Here is a 27994-nt window from a genome sequence, read left to right on the forward strand (position 1 = left end):
TCAAACAATCTGTGCTAGATCAGTTAAGTGAGTTATAGGGCTGAATGGAATGGTTGGAGACAGACTGCTTGCCCAGAGCCCTTGATCCAGTGCAAGGAAATCAATATCCTGCTCAATATTTGGTAGAGGCATCTTCAAATATGAGTGCTTTTTACACATGACGACATCTTCTCAAGTGGACCAGATATAAAGCGGTTACACGAAGAATCCTGGAGTGTGATCCTGCACTGAACAGATCACTTCGATTGCCCAAGTACAACATACTTCTCCTGGCTTGGCACAGCAGATATCATTGACAGTTTTCACCAGCATTCCATATACAGTGGTACCTCGGGTTACATACGCTTCAGGTTACATACGCTTCAGGTTACAGACTCCGCTAACCCAGAAATAGTACCTCGGGTTAAGAACTTTGCTTCAGGATGAGAACAGAAACTGTGCTCCGGAGGCGCGGCAGCAGTGGGAGGCCCCATTAGCTAAAGTGGTGCTTCAGATTAAGAACAGTTTCAGGTTAAGTACGGACCTCCGGAACGAATTAAGTACTTAACCCGAGGTACCACTGTAGATCTGAACAACAGCTGCAACACCTTGCAATTTCATGCTTACATTGAATCCCAAAGGAAAGTCTCCAGAGACCTGACAAGTACCTGTGGAATTTTATGGCTTTTTGAGCGCAGTCCTATGCATGAAGTAGGAATGGGAAATAAATTTGATTTGGTTCACATTTAAAGGTGAACCTACCTAATTTGCATGTTCTGAAACAAGAAGCGAATTAACATACAACTATCCTTCAAAATTCACACTTCTCCAACTTTTGCAACTCAGATCTCCAGCCAACAGAAGCAGCCAAGATGCTATGTTATAGTCTCCCAGTCCCACCCTCTGAAACAAATCCTGCAGGTAGAAGTGGTATAAACCACTGAGCCTCTTGGACTTGCCAAGATAAGGTCAGCGGTTCAAATCCGCACAACGGTGTGTCCCAGCTTCTACCAACCTAGCAGTTTGAAAGCATACCAATGAAAGTAGATAAATAGGTACTGCTGCAGCAGGGAAGTAAACAATGTTTCAGTGCACTCGGGCATGCATCACCGTGTGCCAGTAGCTTTAATTTGCTGAAATGAGCTCCACCTCTGTCACTGAGCTGCTGTGATGTCTTGGAACGTTCATAAACATTCTAATGCTTAGTGTCATCAATAAGCTATCAACACAAAGGGCCTAGGAATAAAAGGTATGAAGTTCTATGGACAGGAAGGTAGGAATGACTGGGTGTGTTGAATTTCAAAGGTGAGCTATCATTTCTTAGGAGTGTTTTATGCATCACTTTCTGGTGACTGCATTGTTATAGGAAAGCATGCTTCTTAGTGCTGTGAAAGATGAGAAAAGCTGAGTTTAGAATACAACTCTCAGTGAATTTTCACAGCTTTCTACTTATTATTCTCTTTACCAAGGTACAGTAAAGGTTGCAATATTAAACAGTGGGTACATGGTAGTGGCAGAGAAATACAACATCCCATCCCTTTGACTACACAGAGTAGTCAAAGGGGCTTTTATGGGACTTGTTAGCATCCATGACACAATTTATTTAACCCGCCCTTTATTTGTATTATTTTTTCCATAGTCAGTTGCACAAAATCAAATTAGAAGAAGCAGTGTCCTTAACTAATCATTGATTCCTATGGTGCCCTCATTGGCTATCTAACACCCACACAGAAGACACTGGCAGCTCTTTGATACATAATTGATATGGCTATTGAAGATCATACGCAATATAAGGGATTTTTTTTTCAAAGTTTTAGGCTTATATGTAGCCAAGGTTCTCTTCTGTATTGAATTTCCTCCTAAGCTGTGATCCATTCAAGCTGCCCTTTTCATACCGCTGAAAGCAGATTTGATTAATATGATTTGTCTGTGTGTGTATGTGAAAATATGAGACGATTAAGGAGTGGTGATGTGGGGAGCCCATGCCCTTTCTCAACATGACATTCTCTAGCATTATATGGAAGACTGTAGAGTCCTCCAATCTTTATAGTTTTCCTACTTTCTGCATCTGAAGTGGGGGTGGGATCTATTATCGGGGGGGGGGTTCATTTTTTTTTATTTCTTATTACTGTTCCACTATCGTGTCCAGGTCAACAAATCCACAGCTGCCTATTGATTTCACTCAGTAACAAGACAGGAAAGGCCAGGTTTCAAGGAATGGTTTGCAGATTGGCTTTTCTTTGTGTGAGAAGCTTTCTTGTGAGGACCCCTTAGAAAAAATAAATTAAGATTGCACAGATGTCCTCTGTGCTCAGTGAAGCAAAATACCAAGTCAATAAATTTATAGCCTGACACTTCTGGTAACCAGCTTCTGTCTCCATATACTGCCAGTCATGGAAACAATCTTCAGAAAAAAACTGGTGGTATGGTGGGAAATAGTTCAGTATTAGTTCAATAGTGTTTTCATCTAGTTCACTGACCTTTTATGCAGCTTGTAATTAGAATGAACGTGTGGATATGGAGGCCCACATCATAGGAAATAGGGCTGCAGCCACATTTCAAATTATTTATCCTCCAAACTGTGGTTTAGAGGGCTAGAGAAAAGCCCCATTCTTATGTGCATCCTCCTTTCATATGCTCCAGGTAATAGAAAAATTTCTCAATTGTGCAAGCCATTGAATCCTAATTGACAATATGGTGTTTGTGTGAGCTGTTCAAAATTAGGCTGTAAACCTCTGTTTATACCAATGCATGCGCACAGAGAGACAATAAGTAATTTTCTTAATCAACTTTTGTGTATGTCCACATTTGATACCATCTAGTAAAAATATGCTTCTAAAGATGTAAATAGAGCGCTGCAGGATCAGGTCAAAGACCCATCTAGTTCAACATCCTTTTCTCATAATGGCCAACTAGATGCCTACAGCATTCTTCTCACTTGTGATTCCCTAACTACTGGCATTAAGAGGCATATTGCTTCTGACAACAGAGGTGGAACTTAGCCATCATGGTGGGTAGCCACTGATAGTCTTGTTCTCCCTGAATTTGCCTCATCCTCTTTTGGGCCATTACTACACATGTAGTGGGGGAAAACTCCATAGCTTAATTATATGCAGTGTGAAGAAGTACTTTATTTTGTCTGCTCTAAATAGAAGTGCAATGATCGATTACTTACTTACTTACTTACTTACTTAAAATATTATAGTCCTATCCAGGCAGGGAGACCCATTTCTCTTTTAACTACTAGTGATTCTAGCATATTGTAGGAAGCTGCCATACAGATATACACTAAGGGACATTTGCAATACTACTGCAATAAAAACATTGTTTAGAAACTTTTAAATGTGTTGTTGGGTGAAGCAGGGGTTATTTGTTGGTTTTCGTTCTTGTTTTTATTATGTATTTTGTGTTTTTTATCTTGTATTTGTGAACTGCCCTGAGATCTATGGAGTATACAAAATAAATAAATAAATAAATAAATAAATAAATATTCTAATTGTCATATCAATAAATTTTAACCTACATAAGTTAACACGGCACTGTTTGTAGCTCAAGCTGGCATTTGCATGTCATGTTCAGAGAATGAGAAATCTGTGAATGTGGCTTATTAAGCAATGTGTAGCTGTAGAATGGGACGCGGGTGGCGCAGTGGGTTAAACCACAGAGCCTAGGACTTGCCAATCAGAAGGTCGGCAGTTCGAATCCCCACGACGGGGTGAGCTCCCGTTGCTCGGTCCCTGCTCCTGCCAACCTAGCAGTTCGAAAGCACATCAAAGTGCAAGTAGGTACCGCTCCGGCGGAAAGGTAAACGGTGTTTCCATGCGTTGCTCTGGTTCACCAGAAGCGGCTTAGTCATGCTGGCCAGATGACCCGGAAGCTGTACGCCGGCTCCCTCGGCCAATAAAGCGAGATGAGCGCCGCAACCCCAGAGTCGGTCACGACTGGACCTAATGGTCAAGGGTCCCCTTACCTTTACCTTTAGCCTTAGAATGCAGTTCAATAAAAATCCACTCAACAGAATTAACAATGAGCTCAAAGCAATGTATTTATGACAGACACTGGGCACATTCAGACAAAACACTGGCTGTTAACAATGGCTATTGCACAACCTCTGTGCTAGTACACACAACCCAAGCACTTCTGATTTGTTCTTCCCTTCCTCCCAGCCAGGAAACAAACCATGGAGTGGCTGGCTTGCTTGTGTTACATCTGAACCAGAGCACATGATTTATTTTTCTGCTGGGAAAAAGGGAGGAGCAATACTTTGATTCCTAAACATGAGTGCCGCTTCAGTTGTAATACAGTGATACCTTGGTCTACAACCATAATCTGTTCCGGAGGTCCGGTTGTAAACCAAAACAAGTTGTAACCCAAAGTGTGCTTTCACCAATGGGGCCTCCCCAAAAAATATGGGTTGTAATCCCCCCCCAAAATGGGTTGTAATCCAAAAAAAGGGACACACACTTCAGGGTTTGATGTGGTTGTAATCCAAAACAGTTGCAAACCAAGGTGCCACTGTACTAAGTCAGTCACTAGCTTCGCCACTAAGTAGGAAGGAAGGAGCGAAGGAGGAATGTGCAGATTGTGCACCCTGATTATAGCGATTAGGTCCAAATGCAGCTAAATTTACAGTCCTTATTTTGACTACAGGAGATAAGGACTAATATTTGTAACCATGTTAACTACCATCACAGACTTTCAAAGATTATATATATTAAGAAATATATTTTAAAATCAGCTATTATGCATATGGAACTACTGTATTGGTATTAATTTCAGCATGAGAGATTCTATATTTTGTTATATATCCTCTTCACTTTCGATGGAAGAAAAGTCATGATATGATGCCACCTTCTGGGTGAAATGAGAAGAAAAACTGTTTTTTCCCCTGCATCTTCATCTGATTTTAAACCTGGAATCTAGATTTAGCCAGATAAATATTTGAAATTTTGCCTCGTCATTTAAAATAGTATTTTGATAGATTTGTTAACGTGTACATGCACACAAAAATCGTAATTATGATAATACTAGGTTTTTTAATAGACTGCATTATTGCTAGCTATGATCTTTTAATTAAATGATATAACAAAATACGTTCTCCATAAAACATTTTTCCTGTTTCAAAGGCTTAACAATAATTCCTATAAATTCCAGAGTGATTACTGAGTATGAGTTCCACATTTTTACTTAGACAACATAAAATATAACTTTCTTCTGAATTCTCTCTCAAAATGTGCTAGAGTAGAAGGGCATGTGGGGGGGTTGGGGGGTACATGTGTAATTAATGCAGCGAGCACCTACATACCACATACGTACTGTGTGACCACCCTGTGGAGCCCCTTTCAATGCAAATTGAGAAGACCTGTCCCTTATATCATCTGCATTGCAAGAAGATTAGGAGAATGTTCAATTTCCGTGCAAGAACATAGACACAGAAGAACTGGCCATTTGTAGCTTTAAGGAACAGGTCCCATTCTTCCTTGCTATTAACTAACTTCTAAACACTCAGATTTCCCAACTGATAAGGTTTTCTGGACAGAAACACTAGATTCACTAGATACTTTGCCCTGCAAAAACTATCAAGCAAACAACAATGAATCAGAATGATAGATTAAAAATAAAAATCACACTACATGCGTGGATTGGATTACAAATGGTAGGATGTCTATGTGATCAACAACTCCCCCCGTCCTCAGTGGCCACTGTTAATAACATACTGTAATTTTCATGGTCTATACTTTCTGTATTTCTTTTCCTTCTGACCTCATTGTTTACAATCCCTCTCCCAAACATGTATCTGCAACTCAGGACAACACTTCATGCATCTGATGACATGGACAGCAGCCCACAAAAGCATACGGCATAATAAATTTGTTAGTCTTTAAAGTAGTTAGTCTTGAGTGGTTATTCAACTTGAAGTGATGTCCATATTTCTGACTCTGTCTATGATTTGACCAAACTCAGCTTTTTATCTAGTAACCCACCATTGATTTTTACTGTTATATGTTATTCTGTATAAAAATTCTATTATAAACACAAAAAAACCCACAAAGTCGCTTTGTTGCTTTTGCAATAATCTTAACACAGCTTCCCCTCCGGAAAGTATTCCTGCGGGGGATTCCTTCAATTTGGAATTGTTTTTTTGAGATGGCATAATCACATGCTGTAGATTCTGTAAAGTTTGTAAAAAGTGCTTTTGCGAAAGTCTCATAAAGTTACATGGGGTTTGCTACGCTCATTCACTCCCACCGAATCATAGTTCAGCTCAGCTGAAGAAAACACGGCCATTTAGTTTTCCAGATAGGCTGGGAATGGTTTCAATTACCTGATGTTGCGGTTCAATCCATCAGTATAACACTAAACACATCAAGGCTAGTCATGCCAGTAAAACAGTGGAATGTTTATGGGGAATTCAAGATTATGCTGCTATATTCTCTCCATGTAGCTGGCCATAGCCCTGTGCAAAATTGGGGGGGGGGGATACAAGTGTTTGGCCGCAGGAATCTACAAAAACTTAAATAAAAGAGGGAGGAAAGTCTAAGATTATGATAATATTTTTAAATTGTGTACAGTTTATTATATAGTTCCAGTCATATCAACATTATGTAAGGGAATACTCGGCTGGTTTTGTTTTTACCTTTATTCCAAGCCTGCCATACTGAATTATTATCACAAGGAATGTTGTAGACCTTCCATGTTTCTTCGTGTACTTTTATGGGCCTGTAGCAGTCTGAAGAAAAGAACATACATTGTGTTATATTGAGCTCTTACGTTATGAGGACTAATTTGTAAACTGATGACCCCTTCTCATGATATGGCCACCACACAGATATCGCTTGAAACTCCATTACAGTACAACTGAAATTTTATTTCCTTTCATTTTGCATGACTAATAGCTTGGCAGCTGCGAGTGCAAGACATATGTTCCTAGTGTGAGGGATTGTTTAGCTTGTTACGCCTGCAACTGTTCCCTGAATTTGTTTCCAGAAGACAATAATGAAAGGAAACTCAGCCAGATGTGTACATATATGCCACTAGTGTTACAGCTCCTCTGCATTTACCCTGGCCAACTCCACTTGCCTTCTGAACACAGAACAGCATTTCATGGTTTACTTTCATGCAAATATCTGAAGGAATTGGGAATCAAATACAGTACAGTGGTACCTCAGGCTAAGAACTTAATTCGTTCTGGAGGTCCGTTCTTAACCTGAAACCTCTTAACCTGAGGTACCACTTTAGCTAATGGGGCCTCCCACTGTCGCTGTGCTGCCGGCGTGCAATTTCTGTTCTCATCCTGAGGTAAAGTTCTTAACCCAAGGTACTATTTCTGGGTTAGCGGAGTCTGTAACCTGAAGTGTCTGTAACCCGAGGTACCACTGTACCTCAAATGAGGGAACAGCCATATGAATCCACCAGTTTGTCCTCAATAAAGCTAGGGATTATTCTACAGTACTTGCAGAGCTTTAAACTTCAGGTGGCCTGTAGTTTATACTTCCTCTTTGCTTCCCCTGTGTTAAATTTATTGAAGTACTGTTTATTTAAAGCATTTGTAACCCAGGCTTCAGCTAAAAAGGCTCCCAGAACAGCCTGCCCACAATCTAAAAAACACGACACGATGGAAAAGGGACAGAGAGGAAAGGGGGGTGGAATCAAACTCAGGCTCCAGTTGTTAAACAGTTGTTCTTATAATGACCAGCTTGTGTGATTCAGGAGTAAGAGGTGCCTGATAGAGCTGGGGTTTTAGCAAAAATAAGATAGGATTAACCCTGCTTTCTATTTCTCCCACTGATGCAGTGTGACAAAATGGCTGCTCCCAGGTGACAGTTGTAAGGAGAGGAGGCCTGGTGGAGCTTCTTCTGGATAGAATAAGCTGTGCTTTCCATCTCTCCCACTGGAGGAACGGAATCCATCAATAAATACATTTTATTTTTTTTTTAGTAACATTGTAATCTTAGTTATGTCTGCTTAGATTTAAGTACAGTGGTACCTCTGGTTACGTACTTAATTCGTTCCGGAGGTCTGTCCTTAAACTGAAACTGTTCTTAACCTGAAGCTCGACTTTAGCTAATGGGGCCTCCCGCTGCTGCTGTGCCGCCGCTGCGTGATTTCTGTTCTCATCCTGAAGCAAAGTTCTTAACCCGAGGTACTATTTCTGGGTTATCGGAGTCTGTAACCTGAAGCGTATGTAACCCGAGGTACCACTGTAAATCCCATTCATTCAGTGGGGCTGAATCCCCACAGAATGTATATAGCAGGAGTTCCCAAACCAGTTTGCAAGCTTCATTCGGGTGCTCTGTGGTGTGTCTGTAAAAATGCACTTAAAAATCATATAGCATCTAGGACATCATAGCCACAACTGGCAGAAAAATAAAAACCCTTTTAAGTGCTCTGTTGGGGTGAGGTGGGAGTTTGGGGGACTATGGTGCAGGATTACATTCTAAATATGTTATTTTCTGTAATATGTTATGACAGCAAGCACAAGGCTAGCCAACCACTGGCTGATTCATTTTCCCCAACAATACTTCTGTATTCTTGACCAGTTATCCTGAATTTTTCTCCAGTCATCCTTTCCAGTCTTCAATATGTAACACAGATAACATCAGACACAATAAGACTATTCATTTATGTTTTGCTCAACGGGGGGGGGGGGGGGAATCAACAAAGATGTGTGTATATATTCCTCAAAAAAGCCATTACACAATTTTTAGTTGAAAAGAAATATTAAAGGAAAACTGGAATGGGTGGTCATATGGAAAAGAATCTAGTCCTCAGTCAATATGAACAAAGAGAAAAAGGAAAATGTGATATCTAAGGTGAGGGTCCTAACCAGCCAGTCAGCTCCTTGCACACTTCAGGCCTAGTCTGCCTAAATAATTACTTGTATCTTTCGTCAGCCTGCCTTAGCAGGGCCTCTTGGAGTTGCCCAAGGACCCCTACAATGTTTGCGGGACTTGCTACTTGACACCGCCTGCTTCCCCTTCAAGCCCTATGCCCTCATAGACCTGGGCAGGGTCACAGCCAAGCATAGTTATGGTTTTTAAACTAGCTGAAATAAATGACCTCAATCCAGAAAATCTAGCAAAGGCCCAAGTAACTACTTTAGAAATCCATGTCAGCTAGACATGACTAAGCCCCAATCTATTGTTTTCAATGGGACACAAGGCTGTTGATGGGGGGGGCGGGGTTCCCGTCAGGGCAAAAAACAGCTTCAGGGTGGGTGTTATTTTCTTTGGGGCAACACCTTTCACCATGCCATTGCCTGATACAGCTGCCTTCTCTCCCTCCTTCTTTGCCTCATTCTCTTTTTTCTAACCTATCTGTTGGTTTAATTTGGTAAAAGGAAAATGATATGTGGTTAAAATAAAAAGGAGAAGCCTGGATTCCTAGATTCAGGTTTGGAGCAAGTGTTCTTTGGTGAGGAAACCCCAGCAGAGATTAAAAATTACAAAATATGCAGCAAAGCAGAGCATGGAACTATAGGCTGTTTGACCTTTAAAATACAATACCCCCTTCTAAGTTTCTTCCAAAGTTCCACACTTCCCTTAGCATATTTGGTAACTTTAAAATGGTTTACTTACAAGCTCTTCAAAGGACAGATTCATGTGCTTTTTCCACATTGCTGCAAGAAAAGACAGGCAGTATAACTTAGGTTTCAAAATGGTAAATGTTTCTAAATTATTTGTATAGAAACACAAAAATGGTTTGCTTAAGCTATGCAGTCTAAGCTTGGAGCATCCACCTTAGGCCTCCTTACTGGTAGGATTCACAGGGTGGAATGGGAGAACAAAGAGTTTGTTAATCCTTACTCCCAAAGTGAGGGGAATCTGTCTGCATCCTAAATTGATGTTCTACCAATGAGTTATAGCTTTCCCCCAAGGATGAAAAAAATGCTTAGAGGGGAAGAGCATATGATAATGTTCATGTTTTCAATGTTCCTAGGACCGTTTCTTTGGACTGAACTTTCAGGGAAGGCAATTATTTAATTTTACAGCTAGCACCAAACATATAAGCTATGGAAAGACATGTTTATTGCATCTCCGAACATTGGATTATTGTTTCGTTTCAATGCTTCTTGACACAAAAATGACAATCAATTTTATCTTCAAAGTTTGCCCTACAGTGCCCTCAAAGTTATAGCATTAGTTGAATACCAGCCAAGATGTTCGGAGAAGCAGTAATTCACGGAATCAGCACATTTAAATTATTAATGGAACACGTAAGCTGGAAAGATCTGCAAATAAACTGTTACTCTGCCCTAAGGAAGTTAGATTGGCTTCAACCAGAGCCAGGGCCTTTTCAACTCTGGCTCCGGCCTGGTGGAACGCTCTGCCTCATGAGACCAGGGCCCTGCAGGATCTGATTTCTTTCCGCAGGGCCTGTAAGACAGAGTTGTTCCGCCTGGCCTTTGGCTTGGAGCCAATTTGATTCCCTCCCTCCCTCTCTTTTTTCTTTTCCTTCTCCTCCTGCGATGAGGCTACATTTTAATATTTTAATGTTCCATTATTTTAATGTTGTATTTTATTTTTGTTTTTAAGTTGTAATCATTCATCTTGTTTTTATTATTGCTTGTAAGCCGCTCTGAGCCCGGCCTTGGCTGGGGAGGGCGGGGTATAAATAAAAATTATTATTATTATTATTATTATTATTATTATTACTCTGAGAATCAAATGAATCGCTCACAACTATGAAGGAACAAGAGGGTTGAAAAATACACAATAAGTCAAAGTACCATGAGCAAAGGGACTTGGGGATTCAGGTCAGGTCATCGAGTTCAACTACAAACCATTCTTTGTCTTTTATTCTGAGTATGATTCCTGGTAGGGTCTTTAACATTTCAACAATGACACCATCTCTCTCTCTCTCTCTCTCTCTCTCTCTCTCTCTCCCTCTCTCTCTCTCTCTCTCTCACACACACACACACACACCCTTGTAAGACTCTCTTTAGTAATCTATGAATTCTGGTAATGCCTTTAAATGGAAGTGATATTTCAAGGCAAGTTATTTACTGTCCAATTACAACACAGCTGTGATGCTCACAGTGCCATAGACAAAATGAAAGGAATGAGAATTTAAAACGGGGTGGGGCAGGGAGACCTGTGGCCGTCCCAATGTTGCTGCTCCTATCATTCCTGATCATTGGCCATTCTGGCTGGGGGGAAATGGGAGTTGGAGTCCAGCAACATCTGGAGAGCCGCAGGTTATCCACCCCAGATTTAGAATAATATCACAGCACCATTATATGCTGTTTATTCAGAGACACATCCCACTGGGTTCAGTGGGACTTAAACCAGAGTACAGTATGTGTATCTAGGATACAGCTTTTCCTCATGCTTTTCCATCATAAAGTTCTGAACTATGGCTCTCCCTCCAGTTCTGCTTCTAGTTCACTTCCTGGCATAGGCTTTGACGTGAGTCAAACTTTCAGAAAAGGTACAATGGGAAAGTCCTAATAGGATCACCACTGCAGCAAGTGTGTTTGGATACTCCCAACATCAAAGAAGCAGCGTGTCGTGACCATACATATGCTTTCTCCCTAAATCTGTATCAGCCCTCAAATCACAGGTGTCTCAAGGCTTCGTTACACGCAAGATTATTTCCTTCACACATATCGTTCCCACGAAAGAAATTGCATAAATCAAGCATGTCCAAAGTCCGGCCTGGGGGCCACTTGCGGCCCCCGGGCTGGTTTCAAACAGGCCCCCCAGGCAATTTTGAAAAAGCAATCTCTTGCGGCCCCCGAGTGCCTGCCCACCAAATCCAAATAAGTCCGACTACAAGGCTTCACTAGGGAGGCAGACAAGGTGGATGTGCTACTGGTGGTGCTGGGAAGTTGAAAGTGCATGCGCTTACTTGCCATTAGAACGTTTGTTTACCAATGCTTATATGATTGGTTAGAACGTGCCTTGTAACATAAAAAGTGTTAAACCCAATACAAAACAAAGTGGCACTAATAAAGAAAAGTTCTAGGGTGGCAACAGAAAGCAAACTAAAAATGCTTTTGCAGTTCATCAAAACTATCCAGCAATATCAAGTTATAGGAAAACTGGTGCTATAACAGTAATCCTTCTAGCTGGTTAATTGGTTTGGCAGCTACAGGAGAGCTATGAGATTCAGGTGAGAGTTGTGAGATGCCTTGTCAATCCCAGCAGGTACAGCGGGTTACACACGCTTCAGGTTACAATACATAACACATATGCTTCAGGTTTCAGACTCCGCTAACCCAGAAATAGTACCTCGGGTTAAGAACTTTGCTTCAGGATGAGAACAGAAATCGTGCAGCGGCAGGAGGCCCCATTAGCTAAAGTGGTGCTTCAGGTTAAGAACAGTTTCAGATTAAGAACAGACCCCCAGAACGAATTAAGTTCTTAACCTGAGGTACCACTGTATATAAGAGGATGACCCAGCCTGCCCAGGCCTCCGGCCTGCGCCTGTCTGTCAAGCCGTGTGTCTCGAATAGCTCCCTGAGTGTGTTTATAGTCGCTCTAGTGGACACGGTTGAGGTTGGCACCATCTCAAGCCACTTGGACTTAGAGTCAACCACTATTAGGAAGTGTTGGCCCTGAAAAGGCCCCTCGAAATCCACGTGCAACCAGGGCCATGGGGACTGTGTGGACTCCCAGGATTGTACTGGTGCCTTGGGTGGATCTGGCAGGGAGACCTGGTAGGGCTCGCAACGTTTCACCCAGCCCTCTATATACGCATCTATGCCTGGCCACCACACATAGGTACGGGCCAATGCCTTCATCCGGATGATCCCTGGGTGAGTCACGTGCAGCCCTTCTAAGACCCTTTTTCTTAACGGGGGGGGGGGGGCTCCTAAAAAAAAGCTCAACAACTTTGGCCAGCCCTCACGCATGCTCACTTCATCAAATCTGGCCCTCTTTGAAAAAAGTTTGGACACCACTGAGGTAGATGATCTGAGCTAACACAGATACATAAGGGCCCTCTAGTGGTACAAAACCAGAGAGAGGAGGCTCTAATTTAAACAATGATAGCAGGAACATTTAGAGCACTGGGGCAGAGACTGAACATTAGTTCTCTATACACATACATACCATTTCTGCTGCAGTTGGAGCCTTTAGAAACTGCACCAGAATATGTGATAAAGGGGGTGAGCATGTGAAAGGTTATCTGCTGCAGGATGTGTTCTGCCCTAGGGAAAATGAAAGCCCCTTGTTTCCACAGTGGGCAAGTATATTTCTGCAGCCACCTCTCTCTCTCTCTCTCTCTCTCTCTCTCTCTCTCTCTCTCTCACACACACACACACACACACACACACACACCTCTCAAAGCAGCAGAAACATCCAGAGTTGGCCCTACTATTAAGCTGAATGAGGCAGCTGCCTCAGGCGGCAAATGTGGCGAGATAGGGGATGTGTACAGTTCATGCCACATGACCACCTAAGCTAGCCCGCTGCCCTCAGGAACTATGTAAGATGCTGTCCCATTACCAGTTTTGAAGTAAAATTCAACAGCCGTCTGGCTGGCTTTTCTACATGGACTGTAGAAGGAACTACCAAAATGCCTTGGGCTGGTCCTGTGGGGCACAGGGGTAGAAACTGAACATCAGCACACACACTCTCTTTCTGTTGGAGTACTTGTGCTAGAACAGTGGGGCATGAATCATATGCTGTGTGGTTTGCTGGAGCTGTCCCCCTGACACTGGTGCCACCAATACTTGGATGGGCCTGGGATATGGCAAGGCAACAGCAAGGTTAGTGCCACATGGGTTCATCAACAGGAGTGTCGCCAAGCAATCTGACACATTTGCTGGTACATCCACACAGCCCCAACCTCACCCCCAGCCTGGCTATATGCTACCAGACACCCCACTATAACTGCGATAAATCTGGTTGCTATTTCCTGTACTTAGCACTCTTATGACCTGGCTGCCAGTAAATATTTATTAATATTCATACCTGACTGCACTTTTCATTTCTGACTGGGGCTTATGCATGGAGAAGGGGATTTGTTTCCACAATACATTGCATTGTGGATAAAATAAAGGAGCTGCAATAGTATATGTGATATTTTATTGTGTAAATCCTTAGCTTCTAGTATCAATCATATCAGCTTTAAATTAAAAAGTTCCAGAGAACTGTTAAACCTGAAAATAAGCTTGCTTTGGAGGGCAAGGGAATCTTTGATCGCTCCAGTGTTCTGACATTCTGCATTTAATTTAGTGCGGATAAATTAAATTTTTGCCAAGCTGCATATTTCAACAGCACAATTTTTCTTGAATTTTTAGGGCAAATTATTTTGTGATAAAGTGTTTGCAGGAAGCTACATATCACTGTGAAGGAGATCCCGATATGGTCAGGATTTATTATTAAAAGGCCAGTATGAGATCTTTTAAAGATGCTGAAAGGGCTGGAGGCAGAATGATGCCCCCCTTGCTTTCTGTTGTCAGTTAAAAGTTTGTTTGCCAATACTGAAATAAACCCTCAAAGCCTGAGGCGTGGGGCAATGGCACCCATTGCTTTGCAAAATCCATCACTTTTGCTGAATGTATGCTGTTCTGTTCCATTTGGAACGGTTTTGTGTGTTTTGTAATTCTGTAACCTGCCCTGGAATCTTGTGGTGAATGGTGGGTAAAAAAAAATACTACAAATAAATATTACTTAAATGCAACTGAAATTTATTATCTAGAAGTCCGACAGATTATAGCGAGCAAGAATAGTGATGAATGATATACTCTAAGACAAATGCCAACAGGATTCTCTCTGAAAGCAAATTACGTATTTTCAAGTTCGTTTTCAAGATCAGGAGCGTCAATGAGTCAGAAGAGGAGGGAATAGACAGCCTTCTTTAATCTTCATTTGGTCTATATTGCCGGATATCTGCAAAACCATCTCGCATAGACAATGCAGAAGTCAGGAAAACTCACGGTCTGTGTAAAAGGCATGCTGCGTAATCTCGAGATACCAGATGTGCTTTCAATTCATCAAAACCATGGCAAATTGACTCTCTGACAAAACAACAAGTGCAGATGTGTTCTTAATCGCCCAAGACTGGCTTGTCTTCAATCATCCAGCATGGATTCTGCATGGATTCCACACTAACTTTATCTCTTCAGCAAAGACAGCAGCAGGGCATTTTTCATAGGTTCAGAGTGTGTAGCTTGGGATTTGTTTACGTTCCAGTTCCTTTGATCTTCCAGCTGCTCCCTGTTCCTTTACTGAATCTCCACAAATTTTCTTTACATACCTGTTTTCACTGTGGAGACTTACTGGCATGAGAAATTTCTCTGCGTGGATCTCTCTCACAGAACACATTGAGCCTGTACATTGGAACAAACAGCATCAATCAGCTGTGTGATCCAAGTTTTAACAATTTTCTTTCCGTGTTGTGTATTTCCTTTTACAAAATAAGTTAATTTTACAGTTATGGCTGTTTTTACTTAATAATAATAATAATATTTTATTTGTATCCCGCCCTCCCCGGCTGAGGCCAGGCTCAGAGCGGCTAACATCATAAAAAAACACACAATATGCATAAAAACAGGCATCAATTAATTAAAATACATCTTAAAATTAATTCAGACAAGTTAAAATCTGGGCAGGTGGCAATTATCAGGTTGGAAATGAGAGTGGTTAATACTTGCCAGGACCAACTGTTTCCACTGATCATACAAGGACCTGTGAGCGGGTTGAGGGCCTCCTTCTGGCTTGTTTTATGCAAAACAAAGTCAAACTGCATCCTGCCCAAAGGCCTGGTGGAACAGCTGTCTTACAGGCCCTGAGGAAAGATGTCAAATCCCGCAGGGCCCTGGTCTCTTGTGGGAGAGCGTTCCACCAGGCCGGGGCCACGGCTGAAAAGGCCCTGGCTCTAGTCGAGGCCAGTCTAATTTCCCTGGGTCCCTAAAAATAACAGCACTGGCAAAGGACATGTTGGGGACTAGCAAGATGTTGACAATTCTGACTCAGGAGAGGGGATAAGTGGTTTGTGGGAACCTGTACCAGCCAGGAGGCAAGAATCAGAGGTATGGGAAGCTTCAGAGCTGGTGGAAGAGGCACACCAGGCAAATGAAGGGCCAAGTGCTTCCTCACCCTCTCCTGAACCACTATCTCCCAGAACCAGGAGAGAACTGAAGAGGGTGGAGCAGAGGCAGTTTCCACATGGGCATTGTCTCAGGCTGAGTGCATGCAGGCCTTTGGGGGAAGGTACATAAACTGGTGGAGGGGAAGTGGTCCCCTGTTGCTGCAACTGCCCCATAATTGAATACCTGGGAATACCTGCCTAGATGCTACACAGGTGTAAGTATTCAGAACTATAGAAGTGGCTGTAAATGTTATCTTTGACAATTAAGACTACAGTACAACTCCCATCAGTCCCAGCCAGGAAAGTATTTTTTTTTAAATTTTTTACAGTAACTGGGCAAGTTTCCTGGTTAGGGAGACTGGATGTCCTGAATGGTCAAGGGAATAATTGCTTGCAGCCAAACTAAGTATGCAGAGATTTTTGAAATGCAATTTGGTTCAGAAATAGAGGAGTGATAGAGAAGTATTTCCCCCCCTGCTCTGCTGTGATTCGGAGGAAAGATGGGGCAGAAAATTTTCTGTGGAAAACATTCCATTTTCAGATATAAATCACCCTAATTAGCATAGGACTCACGGCTAAAATGGCCACTGTTTCTTTAATGCGAATAAAGCTGGGTCAGCATGACTCAGCGGCCTGCACCAAGTTGTATATATAAGTGAGAAATGTTAGTTTGTTGCTGAGGCTGGAGGTTGGGTTGGTTGGTTAGTGCTGGTGTGTATAGTTATTCAGTCGTGTTTTGCACAAGGACTTTTAAGAAGAAAACTCTGCAAGGATATTCTCGTGGACTCTTTTTGTGCCGACAAGGGTCCGAGGACCAGGCTGAGGAGACAAAGGGAGGTCAGAACCCTTTCCTTCTTTTTTTTTGCTTTTTACAAACACTGACAAGGACAAGTTTCCAGAAAAGTTAGCAATTCAAAATTTTCAAGAAAACTGCCACCACTTAGGCATCACTTCTTCCAACTCTTCTCTGCCAGGAGTTGTACAAAGTGCCAGCACAGCAAGCACTTTCAGCTAACAAATTTACTTCTTCCATCTACTGAAAGCTCTAGAAATGCAAACTTTATGAAATGTGTCAGCAGTGAATTCCATGATGGCAAAAACAAAATAGTTAGAGGACTCTTTATATAGCTATAGCTATGGCAATTCCAGCCGGTGGCAGATGTCCTTGTCTCATGACTCTTCCAAGTGGGTTTTTTTAAAAAAAATATTATTTTTAAGGAACATATGGTGCACACCACAAAATAAATGTGTGGGGGTTTTTTTTCCTAGGGGGAGGTGAAAGCCTCCAGTGGTTTGATTATTACAAAGACTACCAAAAAATAAGTTTTACCTTTGTTAGAGGGGGGCAACCCTGTGCAAACCTTTGTTAGGGTCGAAGCTGTGTTTTGTGTTGTCTCCTTCCATCACCTCAGAAACAAACATGAATAATTAGCATATTTAAAAGAGAGACCATATGCCCAGGATTCCTGCTCTTGGCTTTCAGCTTCATAGCTCCAGCTCTTAACGTTGTTCACTCCTCTGAGGCACTAGCAATTGGATATACCGTAATCCCCTTCTGTGTGTTCCTTGTTGCTGCCAATCTCCGCTCCCTATAGAACCTTCACAGTTCATTTCCTTCTGGCAAAAGCGGTTCACATTTATTGCTTCTGTAGCTCTGTAGTCCTTATTTAGGAACAGAGGAAAATAAGAAACTGCCAGTCCTGGGAACATCTGCATGTAAAGCAGATGCCCTACCAATGAACTATGGTCTTTCCTCAAAATTACAGGAAGCCTTAAATAAAAGACTTATGTGCCGCTTTTGAGGATAAACTCTTTCAAAATGGCATGCCATAAAACACTTAAACACAGCTCTGTTTGTACTTCCCTGTTTAGTGTGCCCTTGGTGGCACACTCAGGTTTGCCTGATGTTTGAAATGGTCCCAGAGCAGCAGTCTAAGAGCTGTAATAAAGTAGTATTAGTCTAGAACTATCCAATGCCTACAATAGCCCTGTGGTTACACTTCCATGCAGAGGGCAGGAAAAGTGGGCAGTCATGTGCTCCCTAACAGCTCGACATGAAAGGTTGCGATGACCTAGGAGTAAGCTCTACTGAACACTTGCTCACTTCTGAATTAAGAATGAATAGATTTGTGCTGGGTTCAGCTGTAACACAAAACCATTTGATTAGCTAACCACACTTTGTTTTAATGTCTGACCCGCACCTGAGCCAGCACAGAAATTGTGGTTTGATGGGAACAAAATAGGAACAGAAACCAGTTTGAAGCTGTTTTACATAACACTGTACCAAATGAGGTTTGCCATTTTGTCTCAACTCACAGGCCACTGACAATCCAGATAGGTCCTTTGTACCATGGAGATGGGAGTCAACTTGCGAAGCAAAGCGCTGGGCAGATAGAAAACAAAGATATACGACTCCAAACCATAGTTTTCCTGTTGTACGTCTGTAACTTATATTAGTACATATGCTTCAGGTTACAGACTCCGCTAACCCAGAAATATTACCTCGGGTTAAGAACTTTGCTTGAGGATGAGAACAGAAATCGTGCAGCAGCAGCGCAGCGGCAGTAGGAGGCCCCGTTAGCTAAAGAGGTGCTTCAGGTTAAGAACAGTTTCAGGTTAAGAACAGACCTCCAAAACGAATTAAGTTCTTAACCCGAGGTACCACTGTCAGGGAACTGGAGTCAGAGAAGGAGGAGGGAATGGGAACTTACCGGGAGAAGGTCCCTTTAATAAGCAGCTGTTCGTCTTCGGACGAGAGAGAAGACAAAGGGGGGGTCAGAGGGAAGTGAATCTGAGAGAGAGGAGGTACTTCCTGGGCCAAGCACCTCTTGTCAGAGAGGAAGAAGGGGGGTTGGGCTTAGACGTTGGCTATGCTGGCCCAAAGGCGGAAGGAAGCCAGTCGGGACAACTGACCGACCATGATGAAGTCACATTTTTTAACTGCTTGTACATAGCTTCAAAGAGGCAATAAATCTTGTAAATATGGCTGGATTCCCGGACTCTTATCTTCGCTAAGCACTCTCAACTCCCTGCCTGACAACCACTGTACAAACCATGGGTTTAGGGTACAGCTCAACCCATCCAAGGAACTTTCTACACATAAATTGTCTTCTAAGAAACTGAAATACAAGTTGTTGTCTTTAAAAAAAAAAAAGCATTGTGAATACATAAATGTATTTAAAATACCAATACACATTGCTTTGCAGTTCCTATAATTATCACACAACAATCACTAAGTCAACATTTACGTCACTCAAGAATTTGACTCGCCATCTCCTTTGAAGTCCTCTAAATGTCGAATCCATGTTTTACAGATTAAGTTTAAAAAAACAAAACTTCACATGACAAATTTCTCATAAGCAAGCAACTCCCCTGCAGAGAAAGAAAACTATGTACATTTTTTTCTAAGGAAAAAACAGTATGAGGACCTCTCTAAGGATTCCAGGGGAGAAGAGTGTCTAAGATTAGCTCACTATGATTTGTCTGATGCATCCTGTTTCAAACAAACTTCTGTTTCTTCAAGGATACAATACGAGTTCTAATCACCCACAGGAATATAATTGCTTAGAATTTATAGTCAAAAGGGTTGTTTAAAAAAAGCTTAATAGATTATTTTTTACCACTAATGGCCAACACATATTATTCCTGACTGTTTTTGCAGCAGGGTGCATACTTCATACATACCAGTAATTAGCAGCAGTAAATTGTAGGGTGAATTATTCCCCAAAGACTTCCATCCTTTCATCTTGTGGATGTTTTAACCACAAGAGAGCTTGCCCTTTCTAGCTGTCAATTAGTCATATATATTTTTTCCACTTGATAGCTATTGCCACCATATATCATCTTCATTTTAACATAGTAACTGTCAAAAGAAGTTCTGGGTTCAACTGATAAAATTTTTCATGGAAATTTCAGTTAATGGGTGGGCTGAATGTAAAGTTGTTGTTTTTTAAATTATTTAATTAAATCATGCTCCTCCCTTATAAATTACGTTCCCCCCAAAGACTCTTTTTATCGTCCCATTGATTTATTATTTTAATTCACTCTAAATACCAAAAAGAAAATAGCTGCTATTCTGCCTACCATGTTTCAGTTTCATTTTTGTTCCGTATAAAAATTTACAGTTCCTTAAGTGGCCATCAAAGGCAAGGGGGGTGGGGGGTGGAATTACATAGAAAAGCAACATTCATTTTAAGTTTAACCTGAGCCAAGAAATACATAGGCAACTTAATACAATGCTCCATTTAAAAGAGCAGGAAAGAAGCACAATAAATAGTAAAACATACATTCAGCAAAATCAAGTAATAGTGCTTCATTGCTACTGCATCATTTCAGCTATCAGGTTAGAAGGCTCCATGTTTAAATAAATCAGTGTAGAAATGTAGCATATCAGGGAGCATATGTAAAGATATTCCTAGATTTGAAGCGCATCCATTCACCAGATCCTATTAAAACCAACACTTTTGAAAATTCAGAATAGCCACAAATAGTTATTAATTCAAAAAAAAGTACTGCAAGGCTAAATTATGTTTAACCTCAATTCCATTTATTTATTTCTTCCGTTTTGCTTTCTGTTTCTTTGGTCACATAAGGCAATTAAAAAAATATTTATTATGTACATTGTACAGGCAGCAACCATTTTGCACCTGGGTGCAATTTCTGGCCCCTACACGGGTTGGTGGAGCATGCATAAGAAGTCCATTTGCCTCCATTAACCCCCCATGCCCCCATTTGCCCTCTTCTGGGTCCCAAAAGACCCATGCATTGGTGGTTGCACATCAATTAGAGCCGTGCAAAATTGTTGCTGCCTGTAACTTTTCCAGTTTTGCTTCAAATCGTTGTTTACTTAACGCAAGAATTCCAATCCCATGGATTTGAAAGTTATAGCCTAGCTTTCCCAGCTCATCAATACGGTTACTTATAGTTTTGATGCTTTTGTCCAGAACTAGAGGACTTTTCAGTATTAGATTAATGTTAATATTTGCCTGCAAGAGGCAATCTATTTTATCATTCAGGTTCTGTGGAGAAAGGTATAGAATGCGAAGGTGCTTAAGGACAAACATATCTGCCTCTAGTTCAGTGCACCCATGAGACAACAGCTTCTCTTTCACGTTTGCAAGTGTCTTTTTTAGGTATTCATTAGAGAGATCCAGAACATCACCTCCTTGCCCATGCAACAGCGTTAGAAATTCCTTATTGCTCAGACTTAAAGATGACTGCAGAAACTGAACGTTTGCTTTCACTTGCTTGCTGCTCCGTAAGAGGATAAAGACATTTTTAGAAATTATCTGTTTTACAAAGTCATCTGGCTTTTCTCCACCTAGATCTAAATAGATGTCATTCAAGAGGCTTATCATTTGTTTATTGAGCTCTATACTGTTAGAAAACACCCTTGGAACTCTGGTCAGCATGTTGCCAAGATCCTTAGAAGTCAGCCCAATAGAACAAAATAAGGTAATGTTCTTCTGCATGTTTTCATTATTCCCAGAACGGAAAAAGGATTCAGGGGAACGTTTCAGGATTGTTACAATTTCCATGTCGGTCATCAAAATGCTTCGCCAAATTTCCCAGCGTTCTTTCAGAGACTGGTGTGAGCGAGTGATGGCACGTGGATAACGTGAGATTATACTGGCAATGGCTTCTCTGTTAGCCCCTTTTCCTTGCAAAAAAATCTTCAGGCCATCTTCATTGGTGATCTGCCTCTTGAGAACACCAGGCTGTCGTTTTCTTACCATTTTGACATCCACGCCCATACCAGCCAGATTTTTCACTAAAATGTTGTTCTCCTTGTCCAATTCATCACTGGAGCTATCAATCTTAAGGCAAAGAAACCTGGTGGAATCCCCTCTGAATATAATGTCTGTAGACAACTTGATAAGCCAAGGTAAATTCATGTTGAAAAGCAGTTTATTTTTCATGTTCACCAGCCCTCTCATTGCGATGCTAACCAGGCACTGCAAATCTCTGAATAAAATTGTACTTCCAGTCAGTTCAGAATCTTTAAATAAGAGACAAGGAGAGAGAATTATAATAAACTGTAAGGAAGCATTCATGAACAACCTGTTCATAACTTAATTTGTTTAACACATTTTAAAAAGATTCGGATTCATTGTAAGAATGAATTAAATGTTAGCAATCCCCTTCTAGATGGGTTATTATTTTTTGTGTGGAGTGCCTATTGTATGGGTTAGAAATGTCTGACACACACTCCTTGGTGGAATGAAGGAGTACCAGAGAGGGGCACATGAAATTCCACCCATCAATTTGCATTTCTTAGTACAGAAAGTATTGATCTGATGTATAGCGATCTCTCCTATTCTGATTAATTCAAGAGAGTTCTAAAAGGCTTTCTTTCTATGTGAAAGAAAGAGGTAGGTTTTTGTTTGGGTTATATTCCTTCTGGGAAGCTGAGTACAGCTGGTTTAAACTGGTTGTTATCTTTCTGTCAAGGTTGTGCTGACTATAATAGTAAGACCAGGAGGAGCCTGGGTCACACTTACATTCTCTTTCTGTCCCTTTGTTCTGGTGTTCTGTATGCTATAGAGTTAAGGCTTAGTCTTATAAGCTTGTAAGTTTTTTTGTAAGTGCTACAACTGGAATCTTTTTATGGACTGTGCCAATCCTGAATATATTGGGTTTGTGACCATTATGCTCATTTGCCTTCAGTAGCAGGTAAAGCTCAAGTACAATTGCCTGTGGTCTATTTTTTGGAATCTCTGCTACATGTTTAACTTTTTTCCTCCCCAGTGGAAGAAGCTGGGCGACACCTTGGGTGAGTCATAGGTGAGAGATAGCAACCTGGGCGAGAGCCAGATTGCTATCTAGGAGAGTACATCTGTGGATAGATGGATGCTACATGGTTCTGTCAGTGTCTCCTGGTATTTTTGCAGTACATTTTAGTAGAGTGGATAAAGTCTTAGCGGTTTGATGACAGAGAGGGAAAAACTGTAAAGAATGGGTGGGTGGTGCATGTATACATACGTATTGGTGGATGAGTTGAGGGTGTGGGAATTAGAAAGGGATGAGTACTGGGTGCTGTATGATTTGTGTTTACATAGTTTGAGTGATTTGGGTAGGGAAATTAGTTGGGAGTAGGCACAGGATATAGCTTGGCGTGAAGAATATGTGAATGCTGAATATTGTGAGTGAGGATGCGCCTTAGCAAGAGGCTGAGGGAAGACGGAAGGGATGGTATTCCTATCAAGGTAGTTATGAGGAAGAAGGTATGGATGGAATTGGGTGAGGTCCAGATGGCTGCAGACTGTGCCCCTTTCCAACCTTCCATCCACCTTAAAGCAACTTAGTGGCCCAGCTACTGAGTAAGTTAAGAAGTTTTCAAACTGTGCTACTCTGTTTTTGCTTTTGAAGGACTTTATTGTTTCATCCAGTGTTGTAACTTTATCAGTTTCATTGTTTGTTTAATTGTGTGCATATATATTTTATCCTGTAAACCGCTTAGAGGCTGTTCTCATACAACTTCAGAATGATTATACCTGTCTTGGCGATAAATACTAGCCACACAATTATTATTTTTTAGTAGCCTTCTAGTATTTGAGCAAAGGTAGTGGAGGTTTATTTAAAAAATAAATATAGTGAAATAAACAGTAAATTACATTCGTCCTAACAAACCAGACTAAGGGCACAGTCCTAACTCCATTACTAATGGGAATTCTTAGTAAAATGGTTCAGATTTAAGTGTATATAAAATTGCAGCCATAAAGTAATACAGTGGAACCTTGGTTCTCGAACTTAATCCACTCTGGGAAGAAGAAGAAGAGTTTGGACTTGATATCCTGCCTTTCACTACCCTTTAAGGAGTCTCAAAGCGGCTCACATTCTCCTTTCCCTTCCTCCCCCACAACAAACACTCTGTGAGGTGAGTGAGGCTGAGAGACTTCAGAGAAGTGTGACTAGCCCAAGGTCACCCAGCAGCTGCATGTGGAGGAGCGGAGACACGAACCCGGTTCACCAGATTACGAGTCCACTGCTCTTAACCACTACACCACACTGGGAGTCTGTTCAACTCCTGGTGCAGCTTCCGATTGGCTGCGGGAGTTTCCTGCACTCAAGCAGAAGCCGTGTTGGACATTCGGCTTCCAAAAAATGTTCAAAAATCAGAACACTTACTTCCAGGTTTTCAGTGTTCGGGAGCCAAAACGTACAAGTACCAAGGCATTCGAAAACCAAGGTACGAATGTATACAATATTGTATACAATATTAGTCGTGTTAAGAGTAAACCCACTGGAAACAATGGACATAAGTAACAAAGGGTCTATGGTGCACTCACACTAATGAGATACTTTTAATGAGAAGCAGAGACGACAAGCAGTTTCCTCTCTCTTTTGCATCCTCCCAAAGTGTTCTGCTGTAGTTCACTGCAGATGCACAATTCACACCAGCAAAGGAGTCACGGATTATACATGAGTACGTACCCCCACATTTGGATGCTGGGAAAGACTCTAGCCAACCAACCGTGCGGTGTCCTGACTGCTTGTCCCAATTGCATAGCACTCTCTGTTCATAATCAGGAGCTCACATGTTGGGCTTCATTTTCACACAATACATGTGTGGCGTTTGCCTGTTCTTTTGGAAATGTCTGTACAGGGGAAGAGAAAGGGTTAATAGGTAGACCAATAGAAAAGCCAGAGGCAGAGCCTACATGTTTTTAAAAGGCTTAGCCAGAGGTTTTAGCCAGTTGGGAAAGCAGTTGGAAGACAGATGGAAATAGAGAGAGTTAGTGCAGTTGGTTCTTCTGTGAGGGGAGGTAGAAGAGTTAGAGACAGGATAAAATAAGACTAAGAGGGTAAAGTGTAACAGCATTTTGAATGCATTTAAAATTTATTTGTGTTTGCAATAACTACAGTTATTGTTAACTTGAGAACCCAGCTGAGACTAAGTGATTTACCGGGGAGAACCTGGCTGGTGGCAGATTAGTGGTGTATGGGTCAATAGTCCGTGAAACGACCGGGGGCTCCGTACGAAAGCCACAACATGCTTGCTGGAAGGAGGGTAAAATAAATGATGTTGTGGGTGAGACTAAATGCATAGCCTTGATCCTCACTCTATACTATTAATTCTGTGGTGGTCATATCAGTAGACTGGTTTCTATAAAGTGTGATGCATTAAACTGAGTGGCTACCAGAAAGGAATGTTTTGTTGCGTTCTAAATTGTTGACTTTGCATGCTTTTATATTACGATATCACGTTATAAATGTACTAGGTTACCAGTAATCAATAAGTTTAATTAATACTATTACTAATTGGCACTTTAAGGGCAAGATAAACAATATTCAGATATATTAAAATAAATTCCTTAAATTGGAGTTTAGTGGTAGAGCACATGCTTTGGCACAAAAGGTCATGACTCCCTGCATGTGGAAACAGGGCTGCAAAAGATTGGCTGTGACTCTGGAGACGCTCTGCTGAATACTGTAATGAACTAAATGACCAATGGTCCAACTCTGTATGACAGCTACCTTCCTAAACTGCTTCCTCTGAGGAAAGGCATCATTCCCAAACACTAGGTCTTCACCTCATTTACAGCCAGGTTCTGTACATGAGCGTGGCCGGGGATGGGGGGTGAGGGACAGGAGAGGCAGCCCCCTAAATCAAGTAAAGAAAGAAAAACATTTAACTGACCAATTGCATCGCAGTTAACTCAGTTTCTCCCCACCCCAGCATAATACCTGCCCTCCCCTACAATAAATCCTGGCTACGCCCATGGTTCTGTATACGTTAACTCAGAAATAAAACCCGGCTTTATTTGGTTACAATTTACAGTACAAAGAGGCAACAGCAGATTTGGGGGCGCGGGGTGAAGCCGCGGGCGTGCACAGACATCTTCCCTCCAAAAAACAGCTTGCCTCTCACCCCATTGCTGAGACCCTGGGGTGACCTGTAAGAAAGGCATTTTTTCCACAAACAAACGGGAAAATGGGGGTTTCACTTTTGAGTAGACATGAATGTGCAGGACTGCGCTGTCGCGGCGAAATCGGAAACAGGAAAACAAGCCTGAGCCCTAGGTTTGCTTAATGAAATATCAGCTCCCTCGAAATCAACAGCATTTTAATTTACTGCACGGATGGGAGTTTTAGTTTCCTTCAAAAATTTAGCATGAAATACACATTGCCCCTGAAGCGAACCTCCTTTTCTCTTCTTCCCCTCTGCCACCGCCTTCCCTATTTACTAGCCTCAGCTTTGCTAGCCTTGAGCCACTAAAATCCTGCTTCCCAAAATTTAATCTTCGCGTTCTATGTCTGAGAAACTTTTAAAGGCGTTACAGACAACGCACAAGAGTGGGTTGCAGATACTAGCGCGTTGCTCACCGCCGGCATTTGTGCGCTTCCTTCCTTGGGGAGGCGTGGAAAGTTGCAAACGGAAAAAGCAGAAAGCGGAAAAAGAGCACGCGCGTGCAGGAGGGGAAAAGCGCGATGGGTGTTTTACTTTTTTAGTGCTGCCATCTAGCAGAGAGGCCTCGACCTGCCTTCCTTTTGCCGAAAAAGCGAACTACCAGGAGATGGCGGTATTAGATCAGATTCACACGTTCTTTGTTTCACGGTGTTCTCACTACTTGCTACAGGAAAAAGTAGTGACAAATTAACGCGTTCCTTTCTAATTTGTCATTAGAATCTGTTGATAATTTCGGCCTTCTGAGGTACTGCTTTGGGGCAAAGGAGCTGCTGCTGCTTTTTTAATTTGTCTGTTGGTTGATTGATTGATTAATCTGTTCTATGCAATGGAATGTGCATTGGTCTCCCCAAGTCAGTCTCATTATGATGTGTGCATGTTTCAGCGTTTCCGTGTGCTGCTCTGGTTCACCACATGACCACATGCTGGCCACATGACCCGGAAGCTGTAGGCCTGCTCCCTCGACCAATAAAGCGAGATGAGCGCCGCAACCCCAGAGTCATCCGCGACTGGTCAGGGGTCCCTTTACCTTTATGTTTGGGTTCAGAGGCATCATTATCATTATCATTATTATATTTGTACCCCACTCATCTGACTGGGTTGCCCCAGCCACTCTGGGCGGCTTCCAGCATCTACAAAACCATAATAAAACATTAAAAACTTCCCTATACAGGGCTGCCTTTAGATGTATTTATTCTAAAGGTTGTCTAGTTACTCATCTCCTTGACATTTGATAGGAGGGTATTCTGCAGGGTGGGCACCACTACCGAGAAGGCCCTCTGCCTGGTTCTCTGTAACTTCACTTCTCGCAGCGAGGGAACCACCAGAAGACTTTGAATGCCAATTCCTGATGACAACAGCAGGAGTGCCTCTGCGCTCATGTCTAGTTTATGTGCTCTGTGGGAAAATTTGACTGGACAGAACTCAAGTCCAGCAGCGCTCTTCTTATGTTCTTTAGTTGTCTGCTGTATGTAGAGGAAGTTTTTGTACACAACAGCATACAGTCAACTGGGACCTGTAATCTGAAGTGGTTTGGTCACAAGTTTACCACTGCAAGGTCCAAGACTGGAGAATTAAGCAGATAAGGAATCAAACATATAAGTAAGTTTGGTATTGTCATGACTACCCACCAGATCTTTTCAGAAATTTATGTGGCAAGTTTTGAACAGGACAGAATACAGTATTGTGGAATCCAACAGAGAATGGGGGAAGGATTTGATTAGCAATCAGTTGTTTTCGGGAACATTCTAGAAAGGAAGAAGCAGAACCACATCGCCTGGCTGTTACCCTGCAGTTACTGCTGTCAATTTGCCAACATGTGATAGTCCACAATATCAAATATAGATAAAAGATCTGATAGGATGAATAGCATACTGTGCTCCATATCAGTTTCTATGCATGGATTATTCATAAGGGTTACAGGCACATATTCACAATAGCATATTCAAATTTGAAGTGATAATTGCACGGGAGGTATCAAATAAACAGCCTTAAAATACTACAGTATGTAATGAAGCATTGCTGTCTTGTCAAGACAAACAAATAAAAATCCTAAACACTATTGAT

The 27994-nt window shown here is 41.7% G+C and overlaps 1 protein-coding gene and 1 long non-coding RNA gene across 13 annotated transcripts in view; both read right to left on the reverse strand.

Moving 5' to 3' along the window:
- Positions 1-7900, reverse strand: part of LOC308459755 — a 239035-nt gene extending 231135 nt beyond the window's left edge. For 2 of the 3 annotated variants that reach the window (XR_013978306.1, XR_013978307.1), the window contains exons 1-2: positions 7673-7899; positions 6617-6709 (exon numbers count right to left, since the gene is read on the reverse strand). This is a non-coding gene — a long non-coding RNA (uncharacterized lncRNA). Of the gene's footprint in view, positions 1-6616; positions 6710-7672 lie in introns of all 3 variants that reach the window. The other variant, XR_013978305.1, reaches the window with a different exon arrangement.
- A 12644-nt stretch (positions 7901-20544) lies between these two features.
- On the reverse strand, positions 20545-26753 carry MTERF1 (mitochondrial transcription termination factor 1). 10 transcript variants are annotated; one of them, XM_080975376.1, is made up of 4 exons: positions 26465-26753; positions 25498-25624; positions 24494-24617; positions 20545-22018 (listed from the first exon to the last, which is right to left on the reverse strand). In XM_080975376.1, exons 3-4 carry the CDS (start codon positions 24525-24527, stop codon positions 20799-20801), a joined length of 1254 nt encoding a protein of 417 aa, XP_080831502.1. In that variant the 5' UTR covers positions 24528-24617; positions 25498-25624; positions 26465-26753; the 3' UTR covers positions 20545-20798. The 10 variants fall into 10 exon arrangements, with proteins under 10 accessions (XP_080831502.1, XP_080831500.1, XP_080831499.1 ...); XM_080975374.1 differs by having other exon boundaries at positions 26347-26466; XM_080975373.1 differs by lacking the exon at positions 26465-26753 and adding an exon at positions 26164-26340.
- Between the last annotated feature and the right edge of the window lie 1241 nt (positions 26754-27994).

This window comes from Podarcis pityusensis, assembly GCF_964106645.2.
Source record: "Podarcis pityusensis genome assembly, chromosome: 12".
NCBI classification, from domain to species: domain Eukaryota; kingdom Metazoa; phylum Chordata; class Lepidosauria; order Squamata; family Lacertidae; genus Podarcis; species Podarcis pityusensis.